The 26,296-nt window shown below is 39.5% G+C and overlaps 1 protein-coding gene across 1 annotated transcript in view; it reads right to left on the reverse strand.

The window, feature by feature from the left end:
- The window catches only part of LOC150086631 (TNF receptor-associated factor 3-like), a 214,147-nt gene that overhangs the window by 85,214 nt on the left and 102,637 nt on the right, over positions 1-26,296 (reverse strand). Inside the window, exon 9 of the mRNA XM_090372210.1 lies at positions 21,921-22,025. Coding sequence (XP_090228336.1) covers positions 21,921-22,025 — 105 coding nt within the window. The remainder of the gene's footprint in view (positions 1-21,920; positions 22,026-26,296) is intronic.

Below are 26,296 nucleotides of genomic sequence, written 5' to 3' on the forward strand. Positions count from 1 at the left end.
ACTGTTACAGACCTCTGCTCTCTTCAAAAATGTCAGGTCAAAGTTTTGTTTATAACAATGGCACTACTGCTTAGTCTTGGCTGTTAAGAGCATTTCCAACAGTTTATCTAAACTCAGTTGTTTTTTTTTTTTTCAACCAAATATTCAACCAAAAATAACTGAGTTTATCAAAACTGGGTTTTTTTTGGTTGAATATTCTTTCATATTCAGCAATAATTTTCCTTCAGCCAGGGGGTTGGTTGATTGTCAGAACAAGCTTCCATTTGTTGTTGTTGAAGTGGATAGTTTGAATAAATTCAAGAAACTAAACAAATTATTGGAAGGGATGGACAGGTGGGAGGTTGTTTTTTTTTGCTGATGCTTTATAAGCTTGCTCTCTTGCAGTATATGTCCAAGGGCAGCACCAGATTAGCTGCCAGCAACTGGCAGCCTAGGCAGATTATGAAATCAGCACCCCCCCCCCAGACTCCAAGGGCAGTATAGGCTGAGTTTTTTTTGTAAGTCAGTACTGCACCCCTCTGAGGTCTGTGCCCTAGGCAGCTGCCTAGTTGGCCTAATAACAGCACCAGTCCTGAATATACTATGAGGAATCATTAAAATGCAAAGCATGATTTAGGATAATTTGTTAAACTTCAAGCTTCCTTGTGAACTTGAATTCATAGATAGCAAGTTGCCAAGTGGGTTTACGGAAGCATTAATTTTTGTATGTTAAATATTGTTTAACTTTAATTTAAATATAATTTAATACAATCGTATTTGGAGAACCAGTTCATCATCCATTAGTGCTATTTGGTAAACAAGTTCTTTGAACTAAATTGAAATGAATTGATTTCATAAAAAAAAAACACCAAACCCTAACTAAGAACCACTTTACATCAATTCTTTCATAATAGCATTTTGCAAATTCTCACACTGACTGACAGAACAAATCCTGCAAAACTTCTATTTCTTTATATTCAATCATAGTGAAAAGTACTAAAAAACTTGGTGCCTCCATAGCCAGGGGGGGAAGGCAACAGTGCGTAGCACACGCTTCTTGATTAGACCGGGGTTCAAGCCCGTGACCACCAAATACAGAGAATGCGGTGAGGTCAGGGAATGACCACCGCATATCCCCAGAGCAACATGGCCTTAGTTGCTAATGCTCCTAAAAACCAAATAACAACAACTAAAAACTTGTTTTTTTGTTTTTTTTTTCTGAAATCAATTCATTTCAATTTTTCTCAGTGTGGTCTGTGCTTGTTAACAGGAGAGACTACTCCTACAGGGATGGGATACACTTAAATAGAAAGGGTGTGCAAGAATATTTGCTGATGCTATTGACTCAATGTTAGGTAGGTTGGAAAACTGCTAGCTTGGGAGATCCACAGACTAATAGATTAACAGTAGCTGCAGACAGAGGTGGAAATGATTCTTGCACTGCTTCTATTGGAATGAGCAGCAGCCAGAAAGCCAGTAAACAAATTTAATGAATTTGAAGTGCTGGTTAAGACATCCAAGGCAGATATTGTTGGGATATCAGAGATGTGGTATCACTCAGATATAAGGGATGCAGAATTGGAATTTGGAGAGTACAATGTGTACAGAAAAGATAGGCAGGATAGAAAGGGAGGAGGGGTTATGCTGTTAGTTAAGAAACACATAAAATCTAAGGAAGTGCATCCAGTTGACATAGATGGAACAGCACAATGTTGAGTCAGTTTGGTGTGACATAAGCACTGGTAAAGCAAAAATGAGGGTAGGAATTTGCTATAGGCATAGTATTTGCTGTAGGCCTGAGTAAAATGAACAATTAAACAGAGAAATAGAGTGGGCCAGTAAATCAGAGTGTCTTATAATGGGGGATTTTAACTTCCCAGATATACATCAATGAGCCAAAACTTTATGACCAGTGAGTCGTTATGCAAATCGAAGCAACTGCAGGTTGTTGTTGTTATTTGGTTTTTAGGAGCATTAGCAACTAAGGCCATATTGCTCCGGAGATATGCGGTGGTCATTCCCTGACCTTTCCGCATCCTCCATATTAGGTTGTCACGGGCTCGATATTAGGTGGTCCGTGTGCTACGCACTGCTGCTCCTGCCCACTTGGCTATGGAGGTGCCTAACTGCAGGTGAAATATGGCGCAGGTTGGGACACGGTATAAAAAATGTCTGATACTGAGCTCTGTTAACCAGTGTTACTTTTGTTCTTCAGATGGGAAAGGCAGCAGACTTAAGCGAGTTTGACAAAGCCGAAAATGTAATGGCCAGACGACTGGATCAGAGCATATCTGAAATGGCACGGCTGGTGGGATGCTCATGGTCAGCCGTGGTTAGTACCTTCTGAAAGTGGTCTGAGGAGGGGTAAACCCACAAACCGCCAGCGAGGTGTTGGATGACTACGGCTCATCGATGCTCGAGGTGAGTGAAGGCTCTCCTGGATGGTACGTGGCAACAGAAGGATGACAGTGGCACAACTCATCAGTAATTGGAATGCTGGTGAAGGGAGTAATGTGTCACAACACACAGTACATCGAACCCTGCTGAAAATGGGACTGCGTAGCCGCAGGCTGCTCGAAGTGCCCGTGCTAACCACAGTTCACTGGTTACAGCATCTACAATGGGCATGCGAGCATTGAAACTGAACTTTGAATGATTGGAAGAATCTCGTCTGGTCTGATGAATCACATTTCCTGTTGCATCATGTGGATGGCCAGGTATGTGTACGTCGTTAACCTGGGGAAGTGATGGCGCCTAGATGCATTGCGGGACGAAAACAAGCCAGTGGCAGCAGTGTCATGCTTTGGGCGATGTTCTGCTGGGATACTCTGGGTCCAGTCATCCACGTGCCAGGCACTCTGATGTCTACCACCTACCTAAACATCATTGCTGATCAGGTATGCCCTTTCATGGCAACGATCTTCCCCAATAGCAGTGCCGTCTTTCAGCATGATAATGTGCCATGCCACACCACCTGGATTGTTTGAAACTCGTTCGCAGAACATGAGGAAGACTTCGAGGTATTTCCCTGGCCTCCAAATTCCCCAGACATCAATCCCATCAAGCATTTGTGGTTTGTATTGGAACAGCAACTCTGATCTGCAGCGTCTCAACCACAGACCTTACAGGAGTTAAAGGATCTGCTGGTTATGTGTTGGTACCAGATATCACAAGACATTTAGAAATCATGTAGCATCCATGCCTCACTGGGTACGAGCTGTTTTGGCTGCATGTGGAGGACCAACATCATATTAGGTAGGTGGTCATAATGTTTTGGCTCATCGGTATAGACTGGAACTTGTGGGTTGGTCACTCGCACACTAGCAAGGCTTTTGTGGATTTATTGGATGATTGTTTTCTACAGCAGCATGTTAGAGAGGCAACAAGAGGGAGTAACACTCTTGATCTGATTATCAGCAGTGATTATTCATGCATTAAGAATTTACAGATAAAGGAACCACTAAGAGGCAGTGATCAAAGTGTGCTGAAGTGGGATTTACTCAAAGAGGTAACTACCATCAATTGTAAACAGGTTGCAAGGAAGGCCCATGGTGTCCTATTGATGATCTATCGAACTTTTACAAGTAGAGATAGGGAAGTGATAATCCCATTATATAAGGCTTTTGTTAGACCACACTTGGAATACTGTGTTCAAGTATGGTGATCGCACCTAAAGAAAGACATCGAGCTTCTTGAAAGGGTGCAAAGATGGGTAACTCACCTGGTGAGATCAGTAAAAGGGCGTCCATATGAAGAAAGACTTCGAATATGTGGGTGCAAAGTTTGGAAACTAGACACCTTAGAGGAGATTTGAGTGAGGTGCTTAAGGCTCTGAGAGGCATCAGTAAAATGAATGAGGATGAAATTTTCAAGATTATAAATGATGCTAGAACTAGGGGATATAAATTCAAGTTACAGGGGGAAATGTGTAGATTGGACTGCAGGAAGTTTTATTTTAGCCAGCAAGTTATAAATTACTAGAATAAGTTGCCTACATGGGTGGTAGAGGCTGACAGTTTGGGAAAATTCAAAGGTCATCTGGATAGTACCTTCGGGTCAGGGAAGCACACAGGACGATAGGTTTAATTTCCTTTTCTTTTATTAATTATTATTATTTATTTATTTATTATTATTTTTTATCATTGTTTTATTCGGTTTTTTTTTTTTTTTTGGCTAGTGCAGCATAAGCCATAGGCTTTCTTGCACCATGCGGCCATTACTAATACTAATCAAGGGTAAAGAGAAGGGTTTTTGCTTTTGTAAAGGTGACTATGGAGGTCTGAGACAGTATTTAAATTCTATATGGTGGGACCAACTGATGATGTTACCAACAATTCAAAATGGGAAGCATTCAAGGAAGTAATTTTGGAAGCTTAGGCCCAAATGGATTTCAGATGAACTAAGGAGACTCAATGCAGAGAAGAAAAATGCATGGGATGCATATAAATTGGCAGGTGACACAGAAGGCTATTGTAGATACAAGCTAGTCTGTAATCAAGTCACAAAGGAGGTTAGGCAAGCGAAGGCAGATTATAAAAAATCTTTGGCAAAGGATGCAAAGAAAAACTGCAAAGACTTCTTTACTTATATAAACTCTAAAAGGAAGGGGAATGAATCATATCAGGCCACTTGATATCACTGGTTTGACTGTAGATGATCATTCTCTGATAGCTGCCGAACTAAATGAGTATTCTGCATCTACATTCACACATGAGGAGTTATTCAAGGAGGCGAGGGCCAGATGTTTGTCAAAGTCTAACAGGGAGTTAAATGATTTTGTAATAACTGAGAGCAAAGTGGAGGAGAAATTGTTGAAGTTAAACATAAGAAAGGCACCTAGGGTAGATGGGATCTATCCAGTTATATTAAAGGAGATGGCAAAAGGAGTAAACAAACCCTTAGCCATATTATGAGAGCATCCTTGGACTCGAGAGAAGTCCCCACGGACTGGAGATGTGCAAATGTATCTCCGATTCACAAAGGGTGACATGAGTAATTACAGACCTGTTAGTTTGACTTCTGTTCCGGGGAAAATAATGGAGTCACTGGTTAAAGAAACATTTCAGGATCATCTAGACAAGACAGCAGTAATAATTCAGACACACCACGGATTCGTCAATGGGAAGTCTTGTCTGACCAATTTGATTGGATACTATGATGTGGTCACAAAGGAACTGAAGGCAAAAAATAATTTTGATATCATACAGCTTTTGATACTGTGCACACGGAAGACTATTGTTCAAATTGGAACAGTATGGGCAAGTTGTTACAATGGATAAAAGGATGGTTGAGTGGGAAAAGACAGAGTGTGGTAATCAATGGATACTGCTCTACGTGGACTAATGTTATTAGTGGTGTCCCTCGGTTCAGTGTTGGGCCCATTGTTGTTTTGTATATATATCAAAGATAGTGATGAAGGTATATCAAGCTTAATGTCGAAGTTTGCATCTGATACAATGATTGGCCGGGTTATTAATAACAGTAGTGACAGTATGCTTCTGCAACAGGATCTGGAAAAGTTGGATAGATGGGCTGAGAAGTGGCAACTGAAGTTTAACCTTGACAAATGCAAAATATTGCATATGGATAGCAGTAGCCCCTGAGAAACGTACCAACTGGGTGGTGTTACACTCATGTTAGTGGAGAATGAAAGAGACCTGGGGATTATTGTGCAGTCAGACATGAAGTTTTCTGAGTAGTACAGACACGCTGCCAGAGTAGGTCATGGAGTCTTGTCAATGATATACAGGAATTTTGCAAGCAGGGATAAGGAGGTGATTATCCTCTTGTATAAGGAAATGGTCAGGCCATACCATGAGTACTACATACAGGTCTGGAAGCCCCATTTTAGGAAGGATGTAGAGTTGCTAGAACGAGTACAGAAAAGGGCAACAAGACTGGTGGAAGGGAACAAAAGGGTGCTCTTATGAAGAAAGGCTTAAGTTCTGCAAATTACAGTGTCTGGAGACTAGGCACCTGCAAGGAGATCTGATTGAGGTGTATAAGGCCTTGAATGGATTGAGCAGGCTCAATTCTGATGGGATTCTTCCTCTTGCTCAGATTACAAACCTGAGGGGGCATAGACTCAAATTGAGGAAAGACAGGTGTAGAATAGATATGCAGAAGTTTGCCTTCAGCCAACGGGTAGATTGCTGAACAAACTTCCATCTGTTGTTGTAGAAGTTTCCAGCTTAAATAAATTCAAGGCAGAACTAGACAAACATTTGGAATGAATAGATCAGTGAAATGGGAAGGGTTTTTTTTTTTTTTTTTTTGGCTGATGCTGTATAAGCTTGCTTTCTTGCATTATGTGCCTCTACTAATGCTAATTTGGTTCAAAAACTAATTCACTGAAGAATGCTATTGGATGATGAACTGGTTCTCCAGATGTGATTGTATTTAATTATATTTAAAATTAAGCAATATTTAATGTAAAAAATTAATGCTTCTGTAAACTAATTTTGCAACTTGCTAGAATGCTTCTTGCTAAAATTATTGCTTCTGAAAACTCATTTTGCAACTTGCTATTTATGAATTCTGTTTGACACATACCAGACTTTTAATTGTTGTCATAAGGAAACATGCTTTGGTCTTAGGAATCCATGTAGATAGCCAGCTGGCCATAAAACTAGGTCCACAATTTGCCAAATTTATTCATAAAGACAAAGTTTCTGCTGTGAGTGTATTAAATGTTTCAAGTTGTAATACTTCATGGATCATATCAGCACAGATTCTCCTCTAAGTAATAAATGTTGATAGAACTGTACTGATGTTTTTGTTTTTTTTAACTTCACATGAAACACTTAGACACCACTACAAATGTTGTTGCACACTACTAATCAGTTTGTCATCCTCCAACCTGCATTCATGATGCTTTGTGTCTACTCATCTCTCACTGATCTTTTATAATTGTGATTGACAAGGAAGATTGTCTTTACTAATTTAGTGACAGAGGAGGGCAGTGTTTTGTCTCATGTTTCAGACTCTATCAGCAACACGAGTTAGAGGAGTTACCACCCCACAAATTTATATTCTTGAAAATAAATCTTTAATGATATCAGTTATTTATAAACTTTGAATTCATTTTTCAATCTTTACTTCTTTCAAAATTGAGAGAGGGTAACATCTCTGGGCTGCATTATACATGTTGTGTTAAAACTGTTATTGCAGAAAGATGGAGAAATTCATGTTATGAGTTGTTATGATGGTGAGATGGAGAAGTGGTCAAATCGAGTTAAAAAAGATGAATTCTCTGTCATCAACTCAGGGAGCTAGTATTAGTAGTGGCAACTGACAAGGAAGGAAGCTTATACATCATCAGAAAAAAAAAAAAAACCCTACTCAAATCATCTGTGTATTCCCTCTAATAATTTATCTAATTCTTCCTTAAATTTATTAAAATTGCCCATCTCCATTAATATTCTTTTTCTTTCAAAGCCATCTCTGAGTTTAGTGATCACCTTTTTGAACTCCTTTCTATCTTCAGCCCATCTGACAAGTTCTTTGAACCCCAGTCCAGTCTATCTCTTGATGTTATTTATCCCTTAGATTTTCCGTAGGCCAACTCCTCTCTTCTCCTCCAACCTCCCCTCCAGGACCACCTGCAACAATTTGTACTTCCTTCTTTTCATGATATGTCCCAGGTATTTTACCTTCCATCTTTTCACAATGCTCATCATTTGCCAATTATGTCCTATAATTTGTAGCACTTGTTCATCTGTCATCCACTTCACTTCGTCCAGGGGTTCCTCAGAATTCTATACATCCACACCTTGACGGACTCCACTCTCTTCACCGCTGAAGCCCTGAGTGTCGGTGCCTCTGCAGCCAGGTGGGAAGGAGCAGCAGTGCGTAGCACACGCTTCTTGATTAGACCGGGGTTCGAGCCCGTCACCACCAAATACGGAGGATGCGGAAAGGTCAGGGAATGACCACCGCATATCCTGGAGCAATATGGCCTTACAGTAAACCCCCGCTATTCGCGGTATCTGTATTCGCGGTTTCGCGTATTCGCGGTCGCTGATTTAAACCTAAAAAAATGTGAATTTTAAAGCGCCGGAACATTTTCCGCCATGAAAAAAACATGGGTGTGGCTAAAATCATTTTGCCCAGTCCACAGAGTAGTACAGTCAGTCGTCTTATAACACGTGTTTACACTACACTAATTCAATCTTACACAATTTAGGGGAACGATATTGTATATAACACGAACTGAATTCGCATATGCACGATTCGCCTTTGTGTTTACAAGAAATCGCAGTCGAACGCGGAATCACCCCAACTGAACGCAACACGATAGAAATGAAGAGAAGATTCTGAAAATGTATTTATTTTTTTATAGCAGTGAAGGGGAAACACATTTCACCATAATAACTTAAAAACCAACACAATTACAGCTATCGGTATTATCGCAAATGCAATTAGATAGAGTTCACTACCAGTTTATAACAGATTCCACTAGCAGGAACGCAACTGGAAATTGTTTTTATTGTTTTATGGTAGTAACCCCCAGAAATGTAAAATGTGAGCTAGTGAGGTGTTAATAGAGTTGTCTCTGCCTTTATGGTGTTGTTTATTCGTTTTGCTACACGCTCACAGCTTTATGTGTATCAAGTGTGCCTCCTCATTTTGTAATTGTACTTTATTCTCTAAAAATGAGTAAAAATAACTTAAAAGGTGTAAAAAGGAAGTGTCCTGCGCTCAATGGGTGGGGGGTGACAAAATCGCGAGCGCGGATGTTTCAAGCTAATCCTTGTTCAGTATGTGTAATGCGCTTGTCATAGAAGGTTTCATCTCTTGCTTTTAATTGATACGTTTACAAAAGTGAAAAATCTACCATTTTGCAGTGTGTTGATGTAAACAGACTTTTTCGAGCGTGTTAAAGTTAAAAGAAAGTGATTTTATTGTGGACAAGTTCTTTTCTAATCCTACAAAAATATGGCCGCGAATAAAAAGGGAACTGTGAAAAGATCAAAGAAGGTGATGACATTAGCGAGTAAAATTGAATTGTTAGACAAAATTTCTAATGGTGAAAGTGTCTCCTCAGTGGCAAAACATTATAAAATCAATGAGTCAACGGTACGATCAATCAAGAAATCGGAAGAAAAAATCCGCCGTAGTGTCCGTGAAAATGCGCTAATTGCATCAAAAATTTGCTCTATAACTCGTGATGTGAAATTAGAAAAAATGGAAAAGGCTTTAAATCTGTGGATAGAAGACCGAACTCAAAATAAAATTCCGTTAAGTTCACTTATCATTCGTGAAAAGGCAAAACACCTTTATCAACACTACACTTTAGTGAAACTGGTGATTTTGCTGGCTAAAAAACTTATCGCGGGATAAGTTTTTTAGCCAGCAAAGGCTGGTTTGAAAGATTTAAAAATCGATATGGTTATTTTTCGCCCAGCAACCCATGTTCTTGATATGTTTTTGAAAGGTTTCTTTAAAATGTCTAATAAATATGTACAGTATTACATTTAATAAATTGTTTCTTATTTTCATTTCGATGCCTTATGCTTTTTTTTTTTTTTATGTACTTACTCTCTACGTTTGTCTATGTACATAGTCATATTATGTAGGTAAATACACATAATACGTACAGACAAAATTTTAGACTAATTTTTGTTATATATTTCATACTTTGGAACGGAACCCTTTTATTACCATGGGCGCCATAACTCAGTATTCGCGTTTTCAGTATTCGCGGAATTTCTCAGGAACGTAACCCCCGCGAATAGCGGGGGTTTACTGTAGTTGCTAATGCTCCTTAAAACCAAACAAACAAACAAAACAACAACCCTGAGTGTCCAAGTTTTCACTCCAGACAGGAGTAGTATTCACACATAGAACCTTACAAACTTCATGCGAGTTGCTAGTGCAAGGTTTTTTCCGAAACCACTGCTTTATATTTCATGAATCTGGATCTTGTGATCTCAATTCCGATCTTAATATCTCATCAGGGTCTAATTTTCATTTAGCCAGCAGCTGAGGTATTTGAACCGTCAATACCAGATGGAATTCTGTTCCAACAATCACTCTCTGGAAGAAAGAAAATTATTGGACATTTAACTTGCAACCATCCTTTTTCAATTTATCCCATTTGTGCATTATGCAAAAAAGAGTAAGGATGCCATCAGCATTTAGGTTACTCAGTCCATCTTAAAGCCTTAAACACTTTATTCAAGTTTCTTTGCAATAAAGTTTCTTCAAGAAACTTTATTCAAGTTTCTTTGATTAGATGACTAATCTTTAGATGCTACAATTTGCAGAACTCTAGTCTTTCTTGGTAAGTGTGCCCTTTGTACCTCTGACTAATCTTGTTGCTCTTCTCTGCACTGGTTCCAACAGATAAATAAATCTTTATTGCTGAGTATATCATACAAACAGCAGTGTATATACAAAGGCAAAGTTCCCTTCATAGCCAGAAAGATGGCCAGGGGATTTACATAGTGAAGAAATAACTGGCAAGGAGGAAGCTGACATCAAGATATCTAGTATCCATCCCATCAGGTGTTGATATGGTTAGTAAACAGAAAGTTAGTTGGTTAGGAAAATTGAAACACAAATATTCTCTTCAATACTCTCTAAAAAGGATGTGCCGTATTATTTTGCAAGTTACAAGAGATCATTCAGTTACAAAATAACAAAATTTATAGAGCTGGCTGAATCAGTGCACAAAAGAACAGGTCTTTGGTCTAAGATTTTTCTGAGATACTTTCTATTGGTAGCGAATTTACAAAGGTCTGCATCTAATGACTGTGCAACTTTCAGCATTTGCTCAGGGAGAAATCTATCAGCCATGTGCAACCTGTTTCTGTTGATGGTTAGGGAAGGAGTCTCCTGAAGAGTACAGAGTGGGATTCTCCAGTGAACAGTATAGCACAAATCAAGAGCTTAAATATGACTGACCTTTTAGCATATTTACAGCGGGAGTAAGTCTTCTCTCAAAGATTGAGCTGTGGAGTCTTGGTATTTTCGTGCTTGTTGATACTACCTGAACTTGTCAAAGGTTTTACAGAGTTGCAGGATCAAGTGTCTGTCATTCCCAGGCAAGAAACTGCAGTCCCATGTGTCAAAGGTAAAGACGCCGGTTCCTCCACTCTTACAGAGCGGTTCAGTGTACCGCATCTCCTGCCGTGACTGTGCCGGCTGCTACATTGGCGAATCTGGCAGAAGGCTCAAAGATTGAACTGCTGAGCATGAGAGAGTGATCTGCTCTGCTGATGTGGAGCACTCAGCCACCGCCAAAAACTTCTGGTCAACCCAGCATGACATCGACCCCTGGTGCACCATCAAAATTATTGACCGTTCTCGTCAGTACCGCCGTAGAATCACTACACATTACATCTTGTTGTGATTGTTTTAACAGGAACAAAGGAGGTCATGTCCTTCCTATCATTGAAGCAGCGATCCTCCTGAATGATGGATGTTGGTGCACACAGCAAACACAAGCTTTGCAACTGCAGCCACAAGCCTCTACTTCCAACTGCTAATTGTTGTCAGCACCTGTTTACGTGGTTCACCTCGCAAGACCACCATACCAGTCATTCTTAATCATTTATTTTGTACCAACAATTTTCGGCTGAAGAAGGGAAACCTATGTCCGAAAGCTATCGATGTATGTTTATTTTAACTGTTTTATAACTTATTTTTATCTGTCTTCCTATCGAACGAATTTAATAAACCTGTATTCTGTATTTCTCAGAAAAAGCTGAACTTATTGACAGAATGCATTAATGTTAATAATTGCTATGAAGCTTTTCCAGAGTACTGTCTGTGTGATGATGCTGCTTTCCATTTGTATATAATCTTTGTAATTTGGCAGCACTTTATCTCATTTGGCTATGTAATGTTCTTTAGTTGTATTATTATTATAAAAATTTTTTCTCCTTTATGAGATTTTTTCTGCCCCATGATGGGTACTGGTACTAAGTGCATGGGGTGGTTGGTTGTGTCCAGTTAATATTATTATTATTACTGTTGGTCGAGGAACTCTCTTACTATTCTACAGGTGTTCAGGATCATGACTTTCTGGAGTTCCATATAAGTGTTTCCTGAGAGGCCTATTGCTGCTAGGTTCTTATGAAGGCTTTTGCACTATGCTGGTGGGTGACAGGGATAGTCATTACTTGTTCCGTATGCCACATTTCTTTGACTTCCTGTCTTAGGTCTCTGTAGTTTGTGATATTTTCCTCGTAGGTTTCAAGGAGGTTGCTGGTGTTGGGCACCACTATGTCAATCAAGTAGGAAGCCATTTCCTACTTGTTGATAAGCGATATGTCTGGTCTGTTGTGCAGGATTGTTTTGTCCATTATTATGGTAGGGTGATGGTAGAGTTTGTGAGTAGGGGTCTCTAGTATGGCCTGAGGTTCATATTTGTAATATGGTACACTTTCTTTGATCAACTGGTATTTTTGCACTAGCTTCTGATGTATTATCGTGGTGACCTGGTCATGTCTGTGAGTGTACTCCATATGGATGATTACCCTGCATCCCATGGTGTACTGGATTGTTTCTGGGGCCAGATGGCATCATTGACATGTGTCATCTGTCACTACTGGGTCCTTGGCAATGTATTTACTTAGTTCCTTGTGTTGATTACCTGGTCTTGGATGGCAAGCATGAATACTTTGGTCTCAGGGAAGAGGCTCCCACTCATCAGCCATGGATTGGAAACTATCTTATCCATATAGTTTTGGTAGAAGCAGAGCCAGCCCCAAAGTTTTTGGACCCTGTTCAAGAATTACTTGCGGGGCCCTGGGGTCCTGTGAAAAACTTATATGGGGTGTTTTTTAATAAAGTGATTTTTTAATTTTTAAATTTTACAGTAACTAAGAAATAATTAAATAATTTTATATTACACTGAACAAAAATTTTAAATACGAATAATATTTAATACAATAATCAACAATATTGTTTTGACCATTTCAGTGCGGAGCTCTGTTCAACAGAACCAGTTGAACATGCTTGTGGCCGGCACTGGGTGGAGGTCAATGTAGGTGTCTGTCATGGAGTGCCTTCTTTGCTCATCTTTCTGTCTTTGTTTCAGTTGTCTGAGTGAGTGGGGTCTCCTGGTTGTTAAGGTTGAGCAGTGTGTGTGTCGTTTGTCTATCTTTCTATTTTTTCTAGGCTTGGTAGATTGGCACCGTGTTTTCCTGGAAGTAATCCTGCAGGTTCTTAATTGTCATCTCCTGTTCAATGAGGTCAGTCAAACCCCACTTCACCTTCTTTCCAGGCTATGGTCAGTCTCTCGATGACTGACTTTGGGTGGGGTTGACGGCGCTTGGTCATCATTATCCCAGTTGATCTCATAATCTCCTCTAGCTCAGCATTGGTCCAATCTATGATACTGAATGGGAATATTAGTATTGGGAAAGTATAGGTGTTTATGGCTCTGACCATATTCCTGCCATTCAGATTTGATTTTAGCAGGTCCTCAGTTGCTGAGGATAATTTCTCAGTCAGGTGAGCCATGATCTCCTTGTGTTCTAACTAGTGAGCCTGCATTATCCCCAGATATTTTGTAAGTCTCTTCCTCTGTCATGGTTTCAATTTTTTCAGGATTGCAGCTAACCGGATTTTGCTGATGCAATCCATCGGTCTTGCATTTGTCTAGGCCAAATTGCATCTTGATGTCAGTACTCCAGATTACCAAGAACACTCTGGTAATCTAGAGTTCTTGTTGAAGTTGACACAGACTCCACAAACATTACATTTTTTAATCACTATAAAAAAACAATGTAACAGAAAAACAAGAAAAAAAAAAGTTAGCCCTGCACAAGGCAAATAAGGCATATTTCAACCACTGTGTTTTTTGCACCTTTGATTCAAATATTTTTTTGAGCCTCCCTCTGCCTTCCAAGAGCATTTAAAAATTTATACTGGTAGTGATGAAATATTTTTACTTACAGTGACAGAACTTTTAAAGACAACTTTTAATCAATATCACATTTTTGTGATATCGATTAAAAGTTGTGTTTTGGCTTCTTTCAGAGACTCTCGTATTTTGCTTTACTGCCAACCTGCAACATATGAAACTTACATAAAGCATTCAACGAATCATTCCTATGTATTTGTCTGTTATTTTAAACAGTTCATTCTGGCTGAATTCTGGAATGAACTGTTGTCACCCATTCCAAACCTGAGGGGACATAGATTCAAACTGAGGAAAGACAGTTCTAGAATAGATGTGCGGAAGTTTGCCTTTAGCCAGTGGGTAGTTGATTGCTGGAACAAACTTCCATCTGTTGTTTGGAAGTTGACAGCTTAAATAAATTCAAGGCAGAACTAGGCAAACATTTGGAATGAATAGATCAGTGAAATGGGAAGGGCTTTTTTTTTTTTTTTTTTTTTTGGCTGATGCTGTATAAGCTTGCTTTCTTGCATCATGTGCCTCTACTAATGCTAATTCCTGTTTAAAATAGCAGGAATAAGTGGTGGCTTTAGTAATCTTGTCAATTCACACTCTCCTAAAAATGCAGTTCTCAGGCTTGGAACATGGCTTCTACCAGAGGATAATTATTCAGAGAAATTTATTTTCTTATTTGATTATTTATTCTATTAAAATGAATGTGCAAGAGGAGTCTTCATGAGGAAGTGATACATGAAGTCAAAAAAAAAAAAAAGAATAATACTATGAAAAATATTTTTTAGAAAATAACTACTGAAATTATGAACATAAAATTTCATTTTTATGATGTTTATAGCATTTTGACCAGTGCAAAATATAAATTAATCAGAAATATTCAGGACTTTTTGCATGAATCCAATTTGTTATGATTTTGTTCATGGCAGCATTACAGTAATTGTACTGCCATGAATATGATATTTCAAATATACAGCGAGTATAGTGTAAATGACTGAATATTGCATTACTGACCAAAGGCAAAAAAAAAAAATAAAATAATAAAAAATAAGAAACTGTTCAGAAATCTTCATTATATGGCTGCAGAATAAGCATTTCAATTTAGGGAAGAAAATGATCACACATGTCTAGCTATATTATGAAAGTAAGTTATTTTGTAAAAAAAACTATTTATGCTGTGAATATAATATTTTATCTTTGATATTTGTGTATTATTTCTGACCAAGAGAAAAAAGAAGCAAAAAATTTACACATCGATATTAACTGTGTGAAGATTAGATTTAAAAAAAAAAAATCTATGATGTTATGCACACAATATTTATATTTTATTTATGGAGTGCCTATAGAATTGGAATTAAACTGGAAATATTCAAAAAGATCTGCACTGCAACCATTTAAATTTCAGGGTAAAAATCTATGCCATATGACCACTTATGCCTCAAAAGTTGACATAACTGCAACAGAGATTGACAATAACTTGACAATGCAAACTTTTATACAGCTTTACAAGCTTCTCTGGTTCTGAAAATTGTTAGGCCCAAAATTAGTACTGGAAAAACTTCTTAATATTCAAAAATTTTTAATAGTAAATTTTGCCAGAATAAAATAATGATATTTAGAAACATTTTTATAGATTGCAGGGCTTCTATAGGCACAGGCTGAGATGCAGTCTCACCACTAACGTAAGATATAACAGCATTAAAAATGTCTTCTTAGTCATATTTGAGAAGTATAGGTAACCCTCGTATAACATGGTAGTTAGGTTCCTACAAAATCTTGTGTAGTGCGAAACCGTGTTATACAGGACTAAGAACCAGTACAAAAAGGGGGAGTTACATTCCAAAATCTAACAAAAATACATTTTTTTTATAATTATAGGAAACTTAATTTTTATTAAAAATAGTAATAACTGAACAAATGCCTTACAAATTGGGATATATATATGTCAGATAATGTACATTCATTTAACTTTCTTCCCCTTCATCGCTGCTAAGCACAATCAAATGAGAATGTTTTCTCTGTTGCAGAATATCTTTACCTTTTGAACTTTCTTCTGCAGCATCCAGATTTCGTGTATCTTCTGCTCTCTTTAAAAAAATCAGTATTCTGAGATTGTTTGCTTTTGCTTGATAGATCTTTGTAAATTGCATGGCATGGAGCTAAGCATTTTTGAAGCTCCCTTTTGAACTTTTTGTTCCTTTCAGTTAAATGATCTGCATTCAAAAAATAAGATTCTCATTGCATGGCTAAGTTTATGCCTTCCTGTATGCTTTTTAGTGTAAAATTTGGAACTTCAGAATTTTCACCTGTGCTATCATCCTCTGAATTGATTTACCTCTGATTCCATTTCCATCAAATCCACTTTGCCAGCTTCTTTTTCTACCAGTAATTCTTGAATGTCTTTAATAGTCATCTCATCAAAACCTTCCCTTCCTATCAACTTAGCAAGTTCTACCGTCCCGCTGATACTGTTTTCTGCCGGTTGACCATATTTCCTGAATGAACTCACTCTGGCCATACATTTTTCCAACATGCATTTAATGCTGAGGGTTTACTTCATTGAGCAATAAAGCTATGATTTCGATACAGTCCACAATTGAAAAATGTTTCCATGCCTCCAGCACTTTAATAGGTTCAGAATCAATTTTTTCCAAAATCCATTGTAATGATTTTCTGATATAATCAGTTTTATAGGTAGATATAATGCCTTGATTTAATGGTTGAATTAAAGAAATTGTATTAGGTAGTAGGAGGATTACTTCAACATTTTGGATGACTTAAATCTTTTGGATGGTCTGGTGCATTATCCAATAGTAATATAACTTTGAAATCTAGATTTTTCCACTTTAAATAGTTTTCAATAGCAGGTACAACACAATTTAGAACCATTCTTTAAATGAATTGGCAGTTACCCAAAATATACCAAAGTTCCTTAGGCATAATTCAACACAATTTAGAAACCATTCTTTAAATAAATTGGCAGTTACCCAAAATATACCAAAGTTCCTTAGGCATAATTTAGGGCTGGAATTTAATTCACAACAAAGAAATTATTCCAATGGCTCTTAAGAAAAAAGTTTCTTCTTTGGTCCTTAGCTGGCGGCTGGAGGAGGCGGTTGGCCACACAACCAGTATGCTGCTGTAGGTGCTGCAGGGTTTCGGACTTACTCTGTGATGTTTTTCCATGCTTTATGATCCATGGCGTCAGTCCTGGCCTGATTAAGGTCGAGACATCGGCTCTTCAGGTCATTTTCTACTTGCTTGGCCCACGTTTTCCTAGGCGCGGTCCGCTGAATGCTCCATTGGGTGGGTCGTTGTCTCCAAAGGAGTGTGGATGGTATTCTATTTGTGGCCATTCTACATACGTGGCCAAACCATCTAAGCCTTTGCCATCTGGCGCGGATGGTATCGTTAGTGATGCGGTCACGAAGTGAGATGCCCAGGATCTGCCGCAGGCATCGCATTTGGAATACTTCAAGTTTGTTTAAATCTAGCTTGAGACAAATCCATGTTTCCGATCCGTAAAGGAGAATGGACAAGATCAAAGTCCGGAAGAGTCGGATTTTAGTCTTTGAGGAAATGTTGGTCCTCTTCCACAGACTCCATTTGAGTGAGGCGAACGCAGTGGCCGCCTGTCCAATTCTGCTGTGGATCTCCACGGTGGATGCAACTTTCTTCTCCTGGACCAGTGACCCAAGGTATTTAAAGTCCTGCACTTGCTCGATCTGGATGCCTTCGAGATAGATGGTGGCTTGCGACCCATCTGTTGCCAGGGCCTTTGTCTTATCAGCATTGATCTTCAACCCGTATGGCCGGGCAATGTCGTAGAGGATATCCGTGGCTTAAGCGTCGTTTCCGGCAAAGATAGCACTATCGTCGGCAAACATCAAGTCAGTCACATAGTGATCCTTGCCATATTGTATACCCTGTCTGTTGCTGAATGCTTGCCTCATAATGGCGTCGCCCACGATGTTAAAAAGCAACGGGGAGGCCATGTCCCCTTGGCGGACTCCAGTTTGGACGGTAAATTCCTCAGATAAATCGTTCTGGATGCGCACCTGGCTGGTTAAACCGTTGTATGCAGTTTGGAGGAGTGTGATGACTTTTCGAGGTACATGTTCGACCTCTAGCAATTTCCATAAGGCGGGCTGGTGGACACAGTCAAAAGCAGACTTAAAGTCAATAAAAACAATGACGGTTCGCTGTCCACACCGGATCCTCTCCTCCATCAGTTGATGGATGGCGAAGATTTGATCACAGCACCCTCGCCTGGGTTTAAATCCCACCTGTTCTTCTCGACTGGTTTGCTCGCAATGTTTTTGCAGCCTTGACTGAATGATCTTCATAAGGACCTTTCCGATGATGGAAAGGAGACTGATGCCACGGTAATTCTTGCAATCCCAGTTATCACCTTTCTTGTGGATTGGCACGATAAAGGCTTTCCTCCATGTTAGCGGAATTTGTTCAGTGCACCAGATGGTTTTGAGGAGTGAATGTAGTCGGCGAAGCAGTACATCTCCCCCGGCTTTGATCGCTTCTGTGGTGACTTGGTCCACTCCTGGTGCCCTGCCATTCTTTAAGGATTGTATGGCTGCTTTCACTTCTTCTACCGTAGGCTCGACATCGACCATGGAGACCTCAGAGTTATAGATTGGTGGTGCGGCTGCTGCTGCTCCCTGAAGTGGGTTGTGATTATACAATGCTTTAAAGAATTCACTCCACCATTGCAGGCGTTCGGACAGTGATTGCATGAAGGTCCCATCAGCGTTCTTGATGTTGTCACTAGTCAATTTGGTCTTTCCATTCAGACATCTGAGGGTATGGTAGAGAGTGCGGTACTCGTGCTTGGATGCCGCTTCTTCAAGATCGTCTGCCACTTGGTTCCAGTATGCTTCTCTCTCCGCTTTCATCCTCTGTCGGACTTCTCAGTTTAACTGCCGGTACCATTCGAAGTCAACCAATTTTGCCTGTTTCCGTTTGTTCACGAGGTCGAGGCACTCGTCTGATATCCATGGTTGCATTCGCCGTTGGGCATAGGGGCTTGGCACATTTCAGGATGGCATCAGAGATCTGCTTTTCTTCTTCATTTATATCCTCGGACGCGGCCAGTGTCTCAAAGCAGTTGGATAGGGCAATCTGATATGCCTGTTTGTTTGGCAGCATTCATTAGTTGCCTCCAGTCCAGCTTGGCTGACCGAGATGACCTTTTTGCATGTTGTAGTTTGAGCTGCACCTTAGCCCGGATGAGGTAGTGATCAGATCCGCAATCAGGTCCCCTCATGGCACGGACGTCCATGAGTGATGAGCGAAATCGGGCATTGATCAAAATGTAGTCCAGGATTGCTGAGTCCTTGCCAGATGGATTTCGCCATGTAAGTTGATGTTCTGGAGGGTGCTGGAAATGGCTGTTTCTGATGATCAGGTTGTTAGATGCGGCAAAGGACAACAGACGTAGTCCGTTGTCGTTGATCTTCCCATGACCAAACTTGCCCATTGTTTCCCAACCAGATCTGTCCACGCCAATGTAGGCGTTAAAGTCACCTGCGAGGATGATCACTTCTGTATGTGGAATTGAATCCAGCGTATGTTGGAGCTGGTTGTAAAAATCATTCTTGGTCGGGTCCAGGCTAGTCTCAGTTGGTACATAGGCGGAGATGAAAAAAGTTTAGTAATACATACACAGAAAAATTTTAAACAATGAAAAAAAACTAAAATAATCTTACAAAAACCATACAAGTTAGTGAAAACACAGCATATTAGTACACAGCAAACTCTGAATTATCAAAAACAGCATCGTTTTAGTTAAATCTCATATTGTGAATACCTTCACAACGAGTTGCCATGACGTTGCACTACTTCAAATAAGTAACGCTTCACCAAAGGAGAAGATTGTTACTTATTCTCAGTGGATACCACCACCACCACTACCCAGACGGCACCGTTTCGGGGCTATTTTGTATTTGTGTGGGATAATAACTCGACTATCCAGTTGTCCCTATTAGACTTAGAAAAGCAAAAAGGTAGAGGGAAAGTAATAGTAGGAGTGGAAGAGGAAAAGAAACGGTGTAGAAGAATGAAAGGGACAGTAACTCCTTCAACTCACACCACTCATAAACTCCTTGAACAGGCAATGCTTCCCCAGTGGAGAAGGCTGTTGTTACCTATTCTTGGAAACTCCGGACATCATCAGGCTCCCCTGGTGCTGTTTCGGGGCTATTTTGTATTTGTGTGGGATAATAACTCGACTATCCAGTTATCCCTATTAGACTTAGAAAAGCAAAAAAGGTAGAGGGGAAAGTAATAGTAGGAGTGGAAGAGGAAAAGAAACGACGTAGAAGAATGAAAGGGACAGTAACTCCTTCAACTCACACCACTCAAAAACTCAAACTCCTCGAATAGGCAACGCTTCCCCAGTGGAGAAGGCTGTTGTTATCTATTCTTGGAAACTCCGGACATCATCAGGCTTCCCCTGGTGCCGTTTCAGGGCTATTTGACCCCTCTTCGGTGGGTGGGTATATACCCTGATGATGCAATGATGAAAAAACAGTTATGAAGTATAACTCCACAATATGAGAGATGCCTGATGGTGTATAAAGTGAATTTAAACTGAAACACTTTAAGGGCTTAAGTCTCAGGCTGTGAGAGAATTAGACAACGTACAAGTTAGTGCATATGCAGCATATTAGTAGGCAGCAAACTCTGAATTAGCAAAAATGGCATTGTTTTAGTTAAATCATATATTGTGAATACCTCTTCACAACGAGTTGCCATGATATTGCACTACTTCGAATAAATAACACTTCACCAAAGGAGAAGACTATTGTTACTTATTCTCAGCGGATACCACCACCCAGGCGGCACTATCTTGGGGCTATTTGGCCCTTCTTCAGGTGGGCGGTGGTATCCGCTGAGAATAAGTAACAATAGTCTTCTTCTTTGGTGTAGCATTACTTATTCGAAGTAGTGCAATATCATGGCAACTCGTTGTGAAGGTATTCACAATATGAGATTTAACTAACACAATGCCATTTTTGCTAATTCAGTGTTTGCTGCACACTAATATGCAGCACTTGCACTAACTTGTACATTGTCTAATTCTCTTGCAGCCTGAGGCTTAAGCCCTTAAAATGTTTCACTCTTACAAAAACCTTAAAAGTCACAAACTGCATGCTTCAAAGTCACACTTTTTTATGGTCTCAAACAAGCACAAGTTCAGTAGCACAGAACCTAACACGGGGATTTCCCAATTTTTTATGCATAACGACTAGTGAGTCAACAGCGGAGACTCACAAAACAGAATGGAAATGTTGAAAAATTACATCCAATTTCTCCGCACAAAAGCTCAAAAATACTGTGTTATGCGAGGTTCTCTAACCGTGTTATGTAAGTACCACGGTTTTGTACAAGTACATGTTATGTAAGTACCACCGCGTTGTGTGAGGATTGTCGCAATTTATCAATCGTGTTAGAGCAAAACCGTGTTGTAGAAGTAGTGTTATATGAGGGTTGCCTGTAGCATAAAATTTTCATTGTAATGAGGGCTGTCCTAAGTTAAACCAGGGTAAAGCATACCTCAATGGGGTAATGATACTAATGACTAAGAGTTGCACCAGGAATGAGTAATATGCAGAATATATCCCTCCATTCCACAGTGGACCATGGAACACTTCTGAGTGAACCACTGGAGCATCATAAAGCTAGAGAAATGTGTGAATAGTAATTATTTATTACTTACGTATATATTTTATTACATAAAAATCTTAAATAACTATGCCAAGATCTGAAAATATAATCTACACCAAAATTAAGTGAAAATAAATACGTGCACCATGGAGTTCTGATAAAAATGGAAGTAGCTCTTAACACATACACGTCTGCTCAGTCCTGAGTTAAATATTTCATAATTAATCTAGAACAATGCTAATTCTTAAAACAGAATCAAAACCAGACATGTAATGGCATATCTAGTAGTTTTACTAATTAATGAAATAGTGCTAATATGCTAGTTATGTCACAAATAATAAAAAAATAATTCTCATAATAATAAAAATGGTGATTAATTTAGATGGATCCATACCATAATTTCAGCACTCATGCTTTCTACTTTCTGCATTACTGTCTGCTGATCTTGTTGGATATTATTTGAAATATTCAGGAGCTGGTTACTTTCAGACTGATAGTCCTGAAATAAAAAAATATTTATGAATTATTTCAGTATATTAACAAAGAAACAAATACTACTTATATAAAAATCAAGGGCTTTCATAATGCTGTAGATAGCATAAAAAACTCATAGTGCATATGAGAAGAGGTACGAAAGTAATGCTTCTTATTTTTTTCCTCAGAAAATTTAATTCCTACAACTGTGCCTTTCACAAAAATTAATCCTCAATCATTAATAAACACACTGTTATTTTTCCACAAAGTCACCATCCTTTTCTATGCACTTCTGCCATCTCTGAGTCAGACACTGTATTCCAATCCTGTAAAAGTCCTTACTCTTGCTCCAGAGGGCTTTGCAAACACTGTGCTTGAGCTGGTCGTCATCCACAAAATAGGTTCCACGGAGTGCATCCTTCAGCGGGCTAAAGAGGTGATAATTGGAAGGTACAAGATCCAGGCTATGAGAGGGGTGAGGAAAAACAGTGCACCCCCGTTTGGCAATGACCTCCTGTATGGGGTCATGCATTGTCATGGAGAACCTCATTAAGGTTTTTGTCCGGTCGAACTCTACGGATGCGGGCTTTCAACTTTTTCAATGTTTCCACATATCAATCTGAGTTGATTGTGGTGCCATGCTCCAAGAAGTCCACAAGCAAGACCCAATTTTGCCCCAAAACACTGTCACCTTGACTTTACCAACAGAAGGCTATCTTTTGAACTTCTTGTGTGGCGAATTTTGATGGTACCACTCCATCGATTGTCTATTTGTTTCAGGATCATAATGTTGGACCCAGGTTTACGTATACCTGCCAGTTCACGAATCGATGTCCCCTCGTAGAGCTCTGTGGTGTGTGCAGTACTTAGGACATCAGAAATTTTTATTTTACTCCTACGAGTAACATAAATCCTTCTATTTCTTCTGGGGGCCTCAACAAGGCCCTCAAAGGAAATAGAAGGATTTTAAAAAAACTTTAAAAAAAAAAATTACAATATCTATTCATTTTGGTCTTTATAAAACTGTAGTCTTTTGGGTACAGAGCGAACCCACAAAAAAGTAATCACAGTGTTAAATCCAGGAAGCACAGTGACCATTCAATTGAACCCTGCTATTTGATCCACTGGCCCATGGACTTTTCATCTAAGGGTTTATGGATAATTTTTGCACAGCGAGCTGGTTCTACATCCTGCATAAAAAAAGCAATCTTGAAATTTTATTTTGGACTGCATTAATAGGATGATTGATTTTGTTTTTTAGCAATTTCAGGTAGCTTTCACCTATCATGGTTCCCTCAAAGCAAAAAAAGTCTGAGAACATCTCCTGTCCAAATTCCAGCCCAGATTATTAAGCCAATAGCATTTAAATCCTTTTTAAAGAATAATTGGGGTTGCCAAGAGAGTAATAAACACAGTTATGATTAACAGTTCCATTTAGTTTAAATGTGGCTTCATTAGTACACAAAACATTGTCAATGATATCTGGCTTTGTAGCATTCATGGCCAAAACCGTTCAGCAAATTCTAATCTTCTATCTGGATTGTTCTCATTCAAACTTTGTAGCAATGTAGGATGATAAACTTTGTATTTAGGTTCCTTTATGATTCTATTTAACCTAAATTTTAAGTTTTAAGCTCCAAACTTTGCTTTCTTTGAGATTTTTCAGATTTCTTTCAATCTCCTCTCTTACAAGTTCCAAATTGGCAGATGTCTTTGAGATACAACGTCTACCAGGTTTTGGTGGATTGTGAATGTCTCCCACTTCAAGAAGCTTCTTCACAATTTGCTTTATGGTCTTTATTATGGTTGTTTATGTCCAAAAAACTTCCTAAACTGACATGCAACTTCTGCAGCATTTTCTGTTTTGCATGCCACTTTACAATTTCAATCCTCTCCTTCACTGTAGAGCTTATGGTACTTTTTCCATGCTCAAATTATTCTGAAATAATAATAAAAAGAAAATTATAAACTATTTTTCGAATAATTTATATATATTTACATCAGCAGTTATTCAAAATAATTTATTTACTTATGAACCATTATGTATATCAATATATAGTTGGGAATAATCATTATTTAATCTTTAATTCCCAACTACACTGCCTTATCATTAATATCCAAACACCTCTCCACTGATAGTTGGTCACATCCTACTCATCCTGACACCACACGTCAGACTCAAATATAAATATGCTTGTATTTCAAGGATACAGTAGTATGATCATGAATGGAAGATGCTGTGATCAACAGAATTAACAGACTTCCAGGATGGAATGATAATAGGTGCACATAAGCAATCGGTCTGTACATGACATTTCAATTGCTCTAAAGATCCCTAGGTCAACAATTGGTGATGTGATCTGAAATGGACTGGTGCTGAAAACATCACAAAACACCACCACTCTGGAGATTTTCCAAAGTTTTCAACTTTGGGAAACCTCCGAAGCTGATAGAATATGACAGGAAAGTTCAGAAAAGAACCGTCCTCTCAGAACACAGGTTGACGTTGTTGCAGCCTATACAGGCCCTCAGTGAGATGATTGGGATATATGTCAGCACCAGTACAGTGTGCAGGACAGAGCATGATATGGATTACCACAGTTGTGCAGTTGTCCACAAGCTACCTATTACCAACTAATGCCAGACACTGTCCAGCTTGGTGTAAGGCCTGCCATTCTTGGACTGTAGACCAATGAGAAGCTGTGCTTTGGAGTAACGAGTTACAGTACATGATCTACCAGTCTGATGGTTATTCATGGGTGTGGTAGTTGTCTGGAGAAAGATACCTGCCAGACTGTATCCTCCCAACAACAAAGTTTGACAGAGGCAGCGTGTAGGTCTGGGGCACTGTTTTTCATGGTTTGGTCTGGGAGCATTGGTCATTTTGGACAAAACCATGAATGCTGTGGTCTATCTGTGGTCTATGTTTTGGCAGCATGTAAAGAAAGGCCCATACTTGTATCAGCTTGACAATGCTCCATTTCATACTACTCACACTGTGATGGACCAGTTTGAGGGCACGAGCATTGAAATGATTGACTGGCCAACCCAGAACACTGACCTCAATTCTATAGAGAACCTCTGGTATGGAATGGATCATTGGGTGCATGTGAGGAGAGACTACCCAATAAAACAGCTGAACTGGTTGCCACTTTGAAGGCCAAATGGCAGATATATATGTGTATATATATATATATACAGGGTGATTCACTACCAGTGCGACAAACATGCAGGAGGTGTAGGGGGCACAAAGACGAATCGGAATCACATAGCATTGCAGGGTCCGAAATGCCTTCATCATGCGGTAGAGGACGTTGAACGGGAGGTCGCGTGAACAGCGATCAAGCTGGAAGTCAGCATTTGCGAACCGTTTCTGTTGAAGAAACCAAGTAGCAAAAGTCCTCCGGAGTGGATAATCCGCAGGCTCCAATGATTGGACGCGTTGCAGATGGTATGAACTCATTTGGTTTGTTGACAGTATCCTCCATACAGTGGATTGGGAAATACCCAATCGTTGTCCTATCGCTCGAGTACTCGTACTCTGATTGCCTTCTGCAAGACGTAGGACATTCTCCTCATTGTCTGGCGTCCTCGTCGTTCGCTCTCGATTCATGGTACCTCTCGTGAAACAACCAGTCTCACGTAACCTTCTGTGCACACGTGCGAAAATCGTATGATGAGGGGCACGCCTGTGCGGGAAACGTTCCTGGTACAAGCGCAGAGCGGCGCGCCCGTTACAGTCCACAGCTCCATACGCGAGGTGCATGTCGGCCAGTTCAACGTTTGAATACTCGTCCATCCCACTGCCTCGGGAGCCGGTTCGCAAATGCTGACTTCCAGCGGGATCGCTGTTCACGCAACCTCCGGTTCAACGTCCTCTACCGCATGACGAAGGCATTTCGGACCCTGCAATGCTATGTGATTCCGATTTGTTTTTGTGCCCCCTACACCTCCTGCAAGTTTGTCGCACTGGTAGTGAATCACCCTGTATATATCAGGGGACATTTACATATAACTGGTGGGGAGTGTTCCACAGAGACTAGAGGCTGTCATAAAGACACACATTAGTTTTCCTGTAAATAAAGGTTATTTGTAGATGTGCAGGTGTGCGGATATTAATGGTAGGACAACATATATTATATCTGAAAAGAAATGTCTCTATTTTCATGAATTATAATCACAAAATCATGACTACTCAAAATTGAGGGTCCAGACCAGCAGTCAGAAAGTTAATGGGAATGCTGTTTACAAAGACAATGTAGGAATGTGTAGCAATAAATTGTACTCCACTGCAAG

Source organism: Mastigoproctus giganteus, chromosome 4 (genome assembly GCF_048544385.1).
Source record: "Mastigoproctus giganteus isolate SK-2022 chromosome 4, ASM4854438v1, whole genome shotgun sequence".
Lineage (NCBI taxonomy): Eukaryota > Metazoa > Arthropoda > Arachnida > Uropygi > Thelyphonidae > Mastigoproctus > Mastigoproctus giganteus.